This window comes from Moschus berezovskii, chromosome 21 (assembly GCF_049115385.1).
Source record: "Moschus berezovskii isolate FMDL1 chromosome 21, NW_MosBer_1.0, whole genome shotgun sequence".
Taxonomy (NCBI): Eukaryota; Metazoa; Chordata; class Mammalia; order Artiodactyla; family Moschidae; genus Moschus; species Moschus berezovskii.
The window spans coordinates 43,513,032-43,526,822 of record NC_142480.1 but is presented as its reverse complement, the minus strand read 5'-3'; the positions used below and the strand labels follow the sequence as shown (position 1 = coordinate 43,526,822).

General features: G+C 44.5%; 1 protein-coding gene across 3 annotated transcripts in view; it reads left to right on the top strand.

Annotated features, from left to right (window-relative positions):
- ARNT2 (aryl hydrocarbon receptor nuclear translocator 2) overlaps window positions 1-13,791 on the top strand; it is a 187,417-nt gene that overhangs the window by 103,736 nt on the left and 69,890 nt on the right. For all 3 annotated transcript variants that reach the window (XM_088829576.1, XM_055417948.2, XM_055417947.2), the window contains exons 7-8: window positions 617-682; window positions 1,208-1,293. In XM_088829576.1, the coding sequence (XP_088685702.1) occupies window positions 617-682; window positions 1,208-1,293 (152 nt within the window). The remainder of the gene's footprint in view (window positions 1-616; window positions 683-1,207; window positions 1,294-13,791) is intronic.

Here is a 13,791-nt window from a genome sequence, read left to right as displayed (position 1 = left end):
GTCCATAGGTCTCTGGCTCCTGGGCTGGGCTGGAGACCGTCTACCTGTGCATTGAAGAATGGGTCCTCTTCTTTGCCTTTGGTGATGATTGGAATTCATAGACATGCAGCCCTGCTTCTGCATTTTGGAAAGAAATTAGCTATATAGCTCACCTGAGTAAGTGTGGTCACATTAGATAAGGTCCATATACTTGCCTTGAGAGTCCCTCGGACTGCAAGGAGGTCAAACCAGTCAGTCCTAAAGGAAATCAACCCTGAATATTCGTTGGAAGGACTGATGCTAAAGCTGAAGCTTTAGTACTTTGGCGACCTGATGCAGAGAGACAACTCATTGGAAAAGACCCTGATGCTGGGAGAGACTGAGGGCAGGAGGAGAAGGGAGCGACAGAGGATGAGATGGTTGGATGACATCACTGACCCAATGGACGTGAGTTTAATCAAACTTCAGGAGATAGTGAAGGACAGGGAGGCCTGGTGTGCTGCAGTCCAAAGCGGGTCGCAAAGAGTCAGACATGACTGAGTGACTGAACAACAACAAACATACTTGCCTGCAGCACTATGGGCTTTATAAGCTTGGCTGGCTCGTCACTCGTTCTAATGTGTTTCTCACGTCTTAGGTGTGGAAATGCTCCTTTGGACCATCTTCCTCTAAACAGACTAACCACCATGAGGAAGAGGTTCAGGTCAGTAGGCCTTTCAGTTTTTAATCTTTATTTTTAAAAATATTTATTTATTCGGCTGTGCTGGGTCTTAGGTGTGGCACATGGGATCTTTAGTTGCAGCATGTGGGATCTAGTTTCCTGACCAAGGATCAAATCTGGGCCCCCTGCATTGGGAGCACAGAGTACTAGTCACTGGACCACCAGAAAAGTCCCAGTAGGTATGATGGATGTTTTGGGGCTGTGCCAGTAGATAGCTTCAATGCACTAAGCTAAGGAATAAGCTGAACTTGAAGACGGGCTTAGCTCTAGGAAGCACCAAGAGACTCACACATCAGCGTTACCGTGGCTCAGCTGAGAAAGGTGTTGGGTGGATTTATTTTGGACATGCATGCTATGAGGGAGGAGGGAAAGGAGGATGGTGGGAAGTGAAGATTCAGAAACACAAGGTCAGCAGGTGAACCCAGAAGCTTAGGTACTAAAGGAGTCATGGGCATCCTTGCCTCACCCCCAGGTGCTGAAAGCCAGCTCATAATGTTCTTTCTCTAGGAATGGCCTTGGCCCAGTGAAGGAAGGAGAAGCCCAGTATGCTGTGGTCCACTGCACAGGCTACATCAAGGCTTGGCCGCCAGCAGGTAAGGAGAGCCTGCATTTTCGTTCCCAGGGAATTGAATGCTGGTTCATGTCACCATGGTATCCTGTTAGAAATGCATTCTTATAGAAAGAGACTGGAAAATACTCTTATTTTCCATTGCAGTTAGAATGTAATGGTCTTTGTAATGGAAAAAAAGTCTTGCTACTTGAAACGAAGGTTTGTAAAAGAGTGATCCTGCAAAGGTGATTGGCACCTCACAGATCCTTCCTGTGATCTGTCACTGAGAGCACTCTGGAAAGTCAGAGGGACATTTGAAATGATAATTGTATTCAAGTCTCTAGAGAAATGCAAATCAAAACCACAATGATGAAGTACCTCTCACACTCACTAGTATGGTGAAAATAGACAGTAATGCGTGTTGGTAAGGGTTTGGAGCAGCTGGAACCCTCATCCTTTGTTGGTGGGGGTGTAAAATGAAGCCGCTGCTTTGGAAAACAGTCTGGAAGTTCCTCAAAATGTTGAGCCTAGAGTTGCCATATGACTCAGCAGTTTCACTCCAGGGTATATACTCAAGAGAACTGAAAGCATATGTTCACAAAGAAAATTGTACCTGAGTGTTCATAGCAGCATTATTCATGGTGGCCAAAATGTGGAATCAAATTACACTTGTGTACATTTATGGATAAATAAAAAGTGGTATACCCATGTGATAGCTTCAGTGCACTAAGCTAAGCTAATAATAATTCAGCAATTAAAAAGCAGTGAAGGAGAAGGAAAGGGTGGGACAAATTGGGAGAGTAGTATTGATATATACATTAATACAATACCATGTGTAAAATAGCTAGTGGAAAGCTGCTGTATAGCACAGGGAGCTCAATTCATTATTCTGTGATGACCTAGAAGGGTGTGATGGCGGAGGTGGGAGGGAGGCGCAACAGGAAGGGGCTATATGTGTACTTATAGCTGATTTACATTGTTTACAGAAGAAACTTACACAACACCATAAAGAATTATCCTGCAATTACAACTGACTGGCAGATACCAGGGCTGGAGAGAGGGGAAAAAAACAATGAAGTACTGATTCATGCTTTAATATGGGTGGACCTTGAAAACATCATGCTAAGTAAAAGAAAGTTAGACACAAAAGGCCACATTACAATTCCATGTATGTGAAACATCCAGAAGAGGCAAATCCATTGAAACAAAAAGTAGATTTGTGGTTTCGAGGTTCTGGGGGGAGAGAAAACTTGGGAGTGGCTGCTAATGGGTTGTTGTTGTTGTTCAGTTGCTAAGTCGTGTCCTACTCTGTAACCCCATGAATTGCAGCATGCCAGGCCCCTCTGTCCTCCACTATCTCCCAGTGTTTGCTCAAATTCGTGTCCATTGAGTCGGTGGTGCCATCCAACCATCTCATCCTCTGCCACCCCCTTCTCTTCTTGCCTTCAATCTTTCCCAGCACAGGGTCTTTTCCAATGAGTAGGCTCTTCTTGTCAGGTGGCCAAAGAATTGGAGCTTCAGCTTCAGCATCAGTTCTTCCAATGAATATTCAGAGTTGTGTTTCTTTCTGAGGTGACAAAAATGTTCTAAATTTAGATAGTAGTAATAGCTGCACAACTGTGTGAATCTACTAAAAACCACTGAATTGTATTCTTTAAGATGGCAAATTTTATAGTATGTGAATATTTTATTTTACCTTAATCATATTCCTTCTCTGATGCTCTTCTTTCCTTTGTGGAGATCTGAGTTTCTGATCTATATGATTTCCTTCTTCATGAAGACCTTGTTTTTAACATTCCTTGCAAGAAAACTCTGCTGGTGATAAATTCTCACCATTTTTGTTTTTCATAGAAAGTCATTATTTCTCCTTCACACTTGGAGGATAATTTCACTGGACATAGAATTTTAGGTTGGTGGTTATTTTCTTTCCACACTTTAAATATTCACTTCACTTTCTTGTTTGCATGGTTTCTGATGAGAAGTCTACATGATTCTTATCCTCATTTTTCTATATGTAGTGTGGGACTCTTCTTCTGGCTTCTTTCAAGATTTTTCTTTGTTTTTGGATTTTTGCAGTTTGAATATGATAGTATAGTTTGTTTCGTTTTTGTTGGATTTTTTAGTGTTTATTGTTGTTGTTGTTGTTTAGTCCCTGAATTGTGACCAACTCTCTGTGACCCCATGGACTGTAGCCCACAAAGTTCTCTAGGCAAGACTACTAGAGTGGGTTGCCATTTCCTTCTCCAGGGGATGTCTCCAAAGATGCGGGGAATTGAACCTGGATCTCCTACTTGGCAGATGGATTCTTTACCAGTGAGCCACTAGGGAAGCCCCATTGATTATTTGTACTGGTTGGTATTTTTTCTGAGCTTCTTGGGTCTGTGGTTTGGGGTCTGTCATTAATTTTGGAAAATTCTTGGACGTTATTTCTTCAAATATTTCTTTTGTTTCATTCTCTTCTCCTTACATGTATATCTTTTGAAACTGGACTACAGTTTGGGGGTATTCTGTTCTGGGTTTTTTATTCTTTTTTGTCTTTGCATTTCAGTTTTGGAAATGTCAGTTGATATATCTGTAAGCTCACTAATTCTTTTCTTGACTATGTCGAGTCTACTGATGAGACTGTCAAAGGCATTGTTTTCTGTTACAGTGTTTTTTTGTTTCTCCAGCATTTCCTTTTTATTCTTTCTTAGAGTTTCCATCTGTCTGTTTACATTACCCATATGTTCTTTATTTTATCTACTTCTTCCACTAGTGCTTTGAACATATTAATCATAGTTATTTTAAATTCCCAGCCTAGTCATTTCAAAATCCATGTTATATCTGAGTCTGGTTCTGATATTTAGTTGTCTCTTTGAGCTATGTTTGTTCCTGCCTTTTAGCATATCTTGTAAATCTTTGTTGAAATCCAGGTGTGATGTATCAGGTAATCAGAACTGAGGTAAATAGGTCTTTACTGTGAGGTTTTATATTACTCTTGCAATAAGTTGACAATGTTTAATGTTTGAGATATAGACAGATATCGATATTTCAGTTTTATTTATAGTACATCTTATTTGTGTATGTGTTTCTACCTAGACCATGCTCGTGCCTGTGCTTAGTTGCTCAGTCCTTTCCTACTCTTTGCGACCCTATGGATGGTAGCCCACCAGGTTCCTCTGTCCATGGAATTTTCTAGGCAAAAATGCTAAAATGGGTTGCTATTCCCTCCTCCAGGAGATCTTCCCAGCCCAAGGATGGAACCTGTATCTCTTGCGTATCCTATATTGGCAGGCAGATTCTTTACCACTACACCACCTAGGAAGCCCATACCTAGATCATAAGGCATAAAATCATCAAGGTGTTACTTGCCTTAAGGTTGAGCTCAAAGACAGGAACTCAGAAGGCAGTGATTCATTTACAGTGTCCAGAGCCTGGACCCTCGCTTTGTAGTTCCATAGTCTTGACCATGCTGCAGAACTCATCAGACCCACAGTTCTTAGAGAGAGTCCTCCAAAGCTGACGTGTTGATCAGGTACAACTCTGTAATGCCCTGGGGCTTCCTCGTCACTAGTGTGGATACCCATGGCTATTGTCCAGGAAATCTATGAGGTTTGAAAGTACTTGAGACAACAGATTCATGCTGGAAGGTTGTTTGATGAGAAGCAAAGAGCAAAGGGCTGTGGGCAGCCTGGTGAAAGATTTCTAGCTGTGGCTCCCTGGGACATGTGACAGCCTCATCCATGCCATCTGCTGAGCAAGGCTCTTGGGCACTAGACAGAGGCCCAGCCCTTGGGGAATGCAAAGATGTGTTGGTGGGAGACAAGCAGGTACATGGATGACTCCAGGACAGTGTGGCCAGGCAGTCAGCCCTGTGGATGGAGGCGGGGTCCTTTACCTGCCCCAGGGTCAGGAGAGGCTCCCCAGATGAGACTTTTTAGAAAGCTACCCAAGTAGTCCAGCCAAATTCAGCCTATTGGGACCAGTGGACCATCTCCTTGATGCTCTCCTCATTAGAATTCATCGTCCTTGTTATACCAGGCAAACTTCTCTTCCTGTTTCTGACCTCAAAGTGCTCTTTTTCTACCATTTTATTTGAGTGCCGTGCCTGCCTATCACAAGAAAGGAGGCTGAGGGCCAAGGTGCAGGCAGGTGACTGCATCCAGAGAGTCTGCCAGGAGGATTCAGGGCAAGACTTCTCTGGTGGTCCAGTGGTTAAGATTCCACTCCTCCAATGCAGGGGACATGGGTTTGATCCTTGGTTGGGGAGCTAAGATTCCACTTGTCATGTGGCCAAAAAGAAAAGTTCTAAAAAAGTGACTCAAGGCTGGCTTTTCTGGAGTCCTGTGGAGTTCTATACCCAAGAGAGCTGAAGGGTACAGGCTAACAGGGCGGAAGGACTTCTGAGGCATTAAATCTCCAACAACTGCCCTTGAAACTTTGCCACATGAGAAACAGTTGAAGGAGCTGGGAGTGTTTATCTTGGAGAAAGCAAGACATGATTTTTGTCTTCAAGTATTTGAGGGGGTGTCATATGAAGGAGGAATTAAACTTACTTAGGCTAGTTCCAGAGGGCACAATTTGGACCAAAAGGTGGATTTTTCACTGAATAGGAAGAAATGAGCAAAAGCTCTGAACAGGGTGTTACATACATTTACAAATATGAATACACACACATGCTAACCATCTGGAAAGAATTCAGCCTCCTGTTCATCAGAACTGCAAGTTAAAATAATTTTATACCATCTTCTCTTACCTTTCAAGTAGCAAAAAATTTATAAGACAAAATACACAGAATTGGGAAGGTTCAGAAAAATGGACACTTTTGTGTTCTGCTGTGCGTGCGTGCTCAGTCGATTCAGTCATGTCCGACTCTTTGCAACCCTATGGACTTTAGCCCCCCAGGCTTCTCTGTCCATGGAATTTCCCAGGCGAGAATACTGGAGTGGGTTGCCTTGCCCTTCCCAGGGGATCTTCCTGACCCAGGGATCGAACCTGTGTCTCATTAAGTCTCCTGCATGGCAGGCGGGTTCTGTACCCACCTGGAAAGGTCAATGTTCTGCTGATGGGAATTTAAATCAGTACAAACCTTCTGTAGAATAACTCGAGAGTATATATTAAATGCCTTAAAATGTGCAATCAATATATAGGAATTAATCAGAGATGTGTGTATTGTATGTTTAAACATTGTTGTGAAAACCTTGAATTGTTTTAAATTTCAAAGTCTAAATATTGTAAATATATAAATTTCAACGATAAAGAATTGGCTAAAACTTTGGAGAAGGAAATGGCAACCCACTCCAGTGTTCTTGCCTGGAGAATCCCAGGGACGGGGGAGCCTGGTGGACTGCCGTCTATGGGGTCGCACAGAGTCAGACACGACTGAAGCGACTTAGCAGCAGCAGCAGCATGAAGAAGTGGAGAAGGCAATGGCAACCCACTCCAGTACTCTTGCCTGGAAAATCCCGTGGACGAAGGAGCCTGGAAGGCTGCAGTCCATGGGGTCGCTGGGAGTCGGACGCAACTGAGCGACTTCACTTTCACTTTTCACTTTCATGCATTGGAGAAGGAAATGGCAACCCACTCCAGTGTTCTTGCCTGGAGAATCCCAGGGACGGGGGAGCCTGGTGGGCTGCCATCTATGGGGTCGCACAGAGTCGGACACAACTGAAGTGACTTAGCAGCAGCAGCAGCAAGAAATGTCTATATGATAGGATACTGTGCTGTGTGCTATGCTTAGTTGCTTCAGTCGTGACTAAGTCTTTGTGACTCCATGAACCGTAGCCCACCATGCTCCTCTGTCCTTGGGGATTCTCCAGGCAAGAATACTGGAGTGGGTTGCCATGCCTTCCTCCATTGGATCTTCCCAATCCAGGGATGGAACCCAGGTCTTCTGCATGGCAGGCAGATTCTTTACCGTCTGAGCCACCAGGGAAGCCCTGATAGGATACTAGACAATCATTAAACAGGCGTGCTTTCAGAAGGTATTTGAAAATCAAGCATGAGACTTCTCTAATGGTCTAATGGCTAAGATTCTACTCCCAATGTGAGGGGCCTGGGTTCAATCTCTGGTCAGGGAACTAGATCCCACATGCTCCAACTAAGAATTCACATGCTGCAGTTAAAAGATTCTGTATGCCAAAATGATAAAGATCAAAGATCCCACGTGCCATAGTCAAATAAACAAATCTTTTAAAAAAAAAAAGGAATGAAGCAAAGTGCTAAGAAGTATTGAAAAGAATGACAGGTTATACAATCATGATCCCAATTTTATTTTTAGATTATAAATGAATGGTGTATCTATGTGTTGAAAAATTATATGTAGAATAGTAATCGTATTTCTGTGTAGTAGATTATTGGTTACTTTTTTCTTCTCTCTTTGGTCTTACATTTTCCAAATTTTTACATGACTTTCATAATCAGAGAAAATGGCATTTTTAGGCAATCAAGCAGAATTTTCTAAACAGCATTTCATACGACTGGATTGAGTGGTTTGCTATGAATTCAGAAATTGTGTCATTTTGTTTGTTGTGTTTTTTTTTTGGTTTGGTTGTTGTATTTAGTTGCTATGTTTCTATAAAGATTGAAGTTCTGGAAATTAAACTTGTATCCACACATGACGGTTCAATCATGCCTCCAGCATCCTGAATTGATATATATCTTGTTCCGTGGCTGTTAATACTGTTTCTTGATTAATAACTCCATTCTTTTTTCTATTTAAACTTTTTTTTAAATACTGGAGTATAGCCAGTTAACAATGTTGTGATAGTTCCATTTTTATACTCGTATCCATTCTCCCCCAAACTCCTCTTCCATCCAGGCTGCCACATAACATTGAACAGAGTTCTCCATGCTATTCTACTCTAGGTCCTTGCTGGTTATCCATTTGAGATAAAGTGTGGACTATATTTACGTGATTGATAGCTCCATTCATTACACATATCACACACTATTTTTCACTTACATTTAGAGCTCTCAAGACCAAATGTGTGCTTCACTTTCTCAACCCAGTGGTGAGCTCAGACCTGGCACATAAAATGTATTACTATTTCACACACTCTCTAGGAGATTGTGATGGACAGGGAAGCCTGATGTGCTGCAGTCCATGGGGTCACAAAGAATCGGACATGACTGTGTAACTGAACAACAACAGACCAGATGGGTGGATGGATGTGTGGAAGGAAAGAGGAAAAGGGTCTTACCTAGATTAAAAAAAAATAGCTGTTAGCCTAAGGGGAATGGGTTTTGAAAGAGTTCTTTGCCAGAATTTCCAAAGATGTTTATAGAATCCACTTTCCCAGAAATCTTCTGAGATGGCACAGACAGTCATCTGACATAGATGAGGTGGCTGGAATGAGGTCACTGGCACGCTTACTCTATAGTAAGGTCATGGTACTGGAGCACTGGAACAGCCACTCACTTGATGCTTGAATGATGCCTTGTGAATGTCCACGAGGAATGCTGTCCTTACTTGCTCATGGGCTCAAACTCCTTAATTATAAACAGTGACTTGGTTAGGAGGTATGAAGGTGCCTAAGCACCAAAGTTGCTCAGAATACCTACAGGTGACCTTAGAAGTCTCTAGAGGTGGGTAGAAGCACTAGACTTTGTGAAGCAAGCAAGGACGTTGTGAATGATTCTTTGACAGCCCTCTGGCAACACTTAGGCTTATTTCTGAACCAACAAGTTGTGCAGGCAAACTTTTACCTGGTACCTGTTGACTCCATCGAAAACATAAACGTCCCAAAACATTCTGCTATATTCCAGAAACCCTTTCTATTACACAATGACTTTCCCAACTAGTCTCGCAGCATTGTATACTCTATGCCAGTGAAATGTTTGTCGCTCAGTCCTATCTGACTCTTTTCAACCCCATGGACTGTAGCCCACCAGGCTCCTCTGTCCATGGAATTCTCCAGGCAAGAATACTGGAGTGGGTTGCCATTGCCTTCTCCAGGGGATCTTCTGGCCCAGGGATTGAACCCAGGTGTCCCGCACTGCAGGCAGATTCTTTACCATCTGAACCACCTGTATAAGCTTTATTTAAAATATTTGAGCTAGGGACTTCCCTGGTGGTCCAGTGGTTAAGAATCTGTGCTTCCATTTCAGGGGGCACAGGTTCCATCCCTGGCTGGGGAACTAAGATTCTGGCATGCTACAAGGTGCAGCTAAAAATTAAAAAAAAAAAAAAAAATCTGGTGTGTGACTAAAGAAAAAACAGAGTTCTACAGTTGCTCTGTCTAATCCTTCCTTCTAAAGAAGTCAATACTCTGTTCAACGTAGCAAAGGAGACATCACCCTCAGTGCAGAAGAGATCACCCACAGCAGGTTGCATTTTCCAGTTTGTGAGGTATGCTCAGAGTCCAGGGGTAGCTTTGAAATTCTGAAAGTGGGAATTGCCTCTACCCCATGGTCACTGCCCCAGCACCTTGCATTTTTCAGACTGGCATCCTGCTTTGAGCCAGACTCCATGTCTGTCACAGGGACCTCTCCTCTAGTCATCGTCATCTGATGTGCTTGGTTCATCACCACAGAATGATCCGTGAAAAATGTCTGATTAACTGGCTGTGTGTCTACACAGGAGAGCCAGGATCTGCCCCGGTGGAGGGGTGTGCTTGACTGAGATTGGGTTACCTCCCTCTGGGACCATCCTGTTCAGGAAGAGGCTTGGTTCTTGGCGGCCTCTGGTGCTTTCTCATCGGCAAGGCTGATGCTTTCCTTCACTATGCTGCTGGACTTTCAGTAAGCCTCGGCCGCAGCATGCCAGAGGCCTGAGGTTATTTCAGGGTTTTGGCTAGAATCTGCAGTGGTCAGGCCAGTGTTGCCACTTCACCAGACAGCTCAGCCCCACCATGAGCTCATCCACAACAGCTCCACGCTTCTCACAGTTTGCTGGTTGAACACAGTGTGTTTTTTTTTCCCTTCATTTGAAAGTCTCCAAAAGCTGCTCTTCTGTGTGGAAGCCATGCACCCACAAAGCTGGATTCCCTCCTCTCACCAGCCCTCATTCATACTGTCCTGCCCAAGATGGACATATTGATGTTTGATATTCTGGTTGGACATCAGAGCCATGACCTTAACTTGTGAGATGGAGTGTCTGCCACCTCTTCCATCCTCCTCATCTCAGGCCGGGCAAAGCCACTCTTCCATTTCTTTCAGTGGACACTTCTGAGCACCAACCCTGAGCCAGTTACTTTCCTAGTTCCTGGGGACCCTAGGGGGAGTCTGATAGCACCTGCCCTTTAGAAGCTCACAGTGTGGACTTCCCTTGTGGTTCATTGCTTAAGAATCCGCCTGCCAATGCAGGGGACGCTGGTTCGATCCCTGGTCTGGGAAGACCCCACATGTCTTGGGGTAACTAAGCCTGTGTGCCACAACTATTGAAGCCTGTGCTCTCCAACAAGAGAAACCACTGCAATGAGAAGCCTATGCTCCACAAGAGCGTGACCCCACCTCACTGCTAATGTACAAAGCCTGCACACAGCAATGAAGACCCAGCACAGCCAAAATAAGTAAACAAGTTAATATTTAATTAAACTAAAAGAAGTCACAGCACAGTGGAGGAGACAGTTAGGCATGTGGGTCATTGCAAAGCCCTAGATCAACACAGAGGACTGTGCACACAGAGGGCTCCTAAGAGAAGCACATGGACAGGCGATCCCGTCTACTGGGGGCATCAAGGTTGTCTGCTGTCTCCTATGCTGTGTGGCCAAGCCTCGCTGAAAGCCTAATAGGTGGAGAGAAACGTTTGAGCTGAAACATGAACAGAAAGGAGTTTTCTAGGTGGAAAAAATTGCTTTCTAGGCATACAGAGTTGTGTTGGTGAGTGTAGAGGAGGTATGTAATGATCACAGTCTTCATTTCAGAGTGCTCACAACGTGCGAAGCACTGTGCCAAGGACTCTGCGCACTGTGCTTCCGTGTTTGTGAAAGTGTTTGGTCGCTCAATTGTGTCTGACTCTTTGTGACCCCATGGACTATAACCTGCTTCTGTAGGCTCCTCTGTCTGTGGGATTTTCCAGGAAAGAATACTGAAGTGGGTTGCCTTGCCCTTCTCCAGGGCATCTTGCCGAACTGAGGATTGAACCCAGGTCTCCTGCATTGCAGGCATATTCTTTACCATCTGAGCCATCAGGAAAGCCCACTTCAGTGTTCACAACAACTCTCATGAGGTCCAGGCATTGTGATTACCTCCATCCTGCAGGTGACATGCTGGAGGGTCAGCATAGCAACTTACTCAGTGCTCACACAGTTAGTAAGCAGCCAAGTCTGGGAATGAATCTAGGCTTTACTGATGCTTTGATGTCGGGGAGAGGAGAGGTGCTGCCTTGGGAATCATGTGTGATTGACTGTGGCTGGAGGGAGTGTGGCCAGACAGGTGGGTAGAATCAGATCCTGGAGGTGAGGCCTTGTATGCTAAGCCTGGGGGTTTGGATCCTCCTCTGCTCCACTACTCTTGCCTGGAAAATCCCATGGGTGGAGGAGCCTCGTAGGCTGCAGTCCATGGGGTCATGAGTCGGACACGACTGAGCGACTTCACTTTCACTTTTCACTTTCATGCATTGGAGAAGGAAATGGCAACCCACTCCAGTGTTCTTGCCTGGAGAATCCCAGGGATGGGGGAGCCTGGTGGGCTGCCGTCTATGGGGTCGCACAGAGTCAGACACAACTGAAGTGACTTAGCAGCAGCAGCAGCTGCTATCTCTGGAGTGTTACTAAAAGCCAGTGAAAGTTCTTAAACATCATTCTAGAAGTTGGACTGAAGTGAGAGGAGGGACAAAGATAGGCCTGATAGTGGGGGGCCCAGAGAGGATTGACCCAGGAGAAATTGTGAGGCCTGAACGAAGGCAATGGCCGTGCAAATGGAGAGGCGTGTGTTGAGTGTGCAGACAGTGGGGAGATGTGAGCTGATGGGAGAAAACAGGTAAGGGCTGGGCCACGCTGGGTACACAGCTGGTGGGTGAGGAGGCTGGAATTCAATCCCATGGAGGCCATACCCCAGAGTCCATATGTTTTAAGAACTATGAGAGATTGCCTACCCCACCCCTGCCGATTAATGTGCAAATAATATGGGACTTTGGCTCTGCAATTTAGATTTTAGATATGTTGTTATTGTTCAGTCGCTCAGTCATGTCTGACTCTTTGCGACCCCCATGAACTGCAGCATGTGGTCATTATTTTATATTTTTCATCTGTCTTTCAAGAAACAGGTTTGCCATTTGCAGTCAAGTCCAGGACTCTGTTCCTGACAGTTCTTCCATCTTCCTGGTTTACTTGCTCACCTCTGCTGGCTTCCGGGCTATGTTTCCTCCATATCTGATATCACGTCTCAGTGCCAGGTGGGCCCTTTCAGTTTGCAGACTTAATCCCTTCCTGTGTGCATGCTCAGTTGCTGAATGTATCTGATTCTTTGCAAACCCTTGGACTATAGCATGCTAGGCGCCTCTATCCATGGGATTCTCCAGGCAAGAATACTCGAGTGGGTTGCCATTTCCTCCTCCAGGGGATTTTCCTGACCCAGGGATCAAACTCACATCTCCTGCATCGGCAGACAGATTCTTTACCACTGAGCACCTGGATGGTGTGCACCCTCGAGACTTGCCCCCGTTAAGCCAAAGCAGTTCTGAGCTTGTAGTTTGGTCTTGCTGGGGATCCTTCCACAGCCTCCCTTTTCCTTCATGTGTAGCTTCTTCAGCACTTCCCTTCACTCCATCTTGCCCAAACAATCCTCCCTGGGTTCTGGTATTGAGATGTTCGTCTCTCATCTCAGACTCTGGGAGTTTCCACAGTAACTTGGGAGAGACAGGTAGTTACTCACGTGGTTTCAGGTTGCTCTTTTGAGCCCAAAGCACCTGTTGTACTTCTAAGCTCTGCTTTGTAAAGTGGGAGAGCCAGGTCTTTAAGGTCACCAGCAGGAACCCTGAAATGTAAAACACATACAAGTCAGCATTCCCTAAAGTGTATCTCAGTCTAAGAGATACTTCATAAAGAAAGGAGTCCCTGGTCAATAATTAGGGTACCTTTCTCTCTATTAGAGACTCGTACTCCGAAGTTCCATGTTTCCTGAGCATGCCTACAGTGGTGAAATTTCTTTGTCTTTGTTTATGTTTCCCAAATGTATTTGGCCAGAGAATCGTTTTTTTCCCCTAAAACTTTTTACTGTCCCCCAGAGAATACTTTGGAAACATGCTATGAACAAGTGGCTGTTTTTTTCCCCTGTGTTTGGTGGAATGCAAAAAAAAAACAATGTCTTAATTCTCATGTGAAGACGTGAGTCCCAGGATAGACTCCACCCAGCATTACTGAAAAACAACCCAACTTTCCGTGAGTGTTTGCACAGGGTTAATGCAACCCTTTAGTTAAACATGAAGAAGGCTTTCTGGCCAACAACTCTAAGCTTCATCCGAAACAGCAGTCTCCAGTTACACTTCACTTGTGTGTTGTTTATATGACTCGGGGTTTATTTAGACCTGGAGTTAGTGGAGCGTGTTTCCAAAGAAAAGGTAATTGAATGTGGGGTGAAACGGGCTTGTGAAACCAATTAGGAAATCACTGAGATCTGT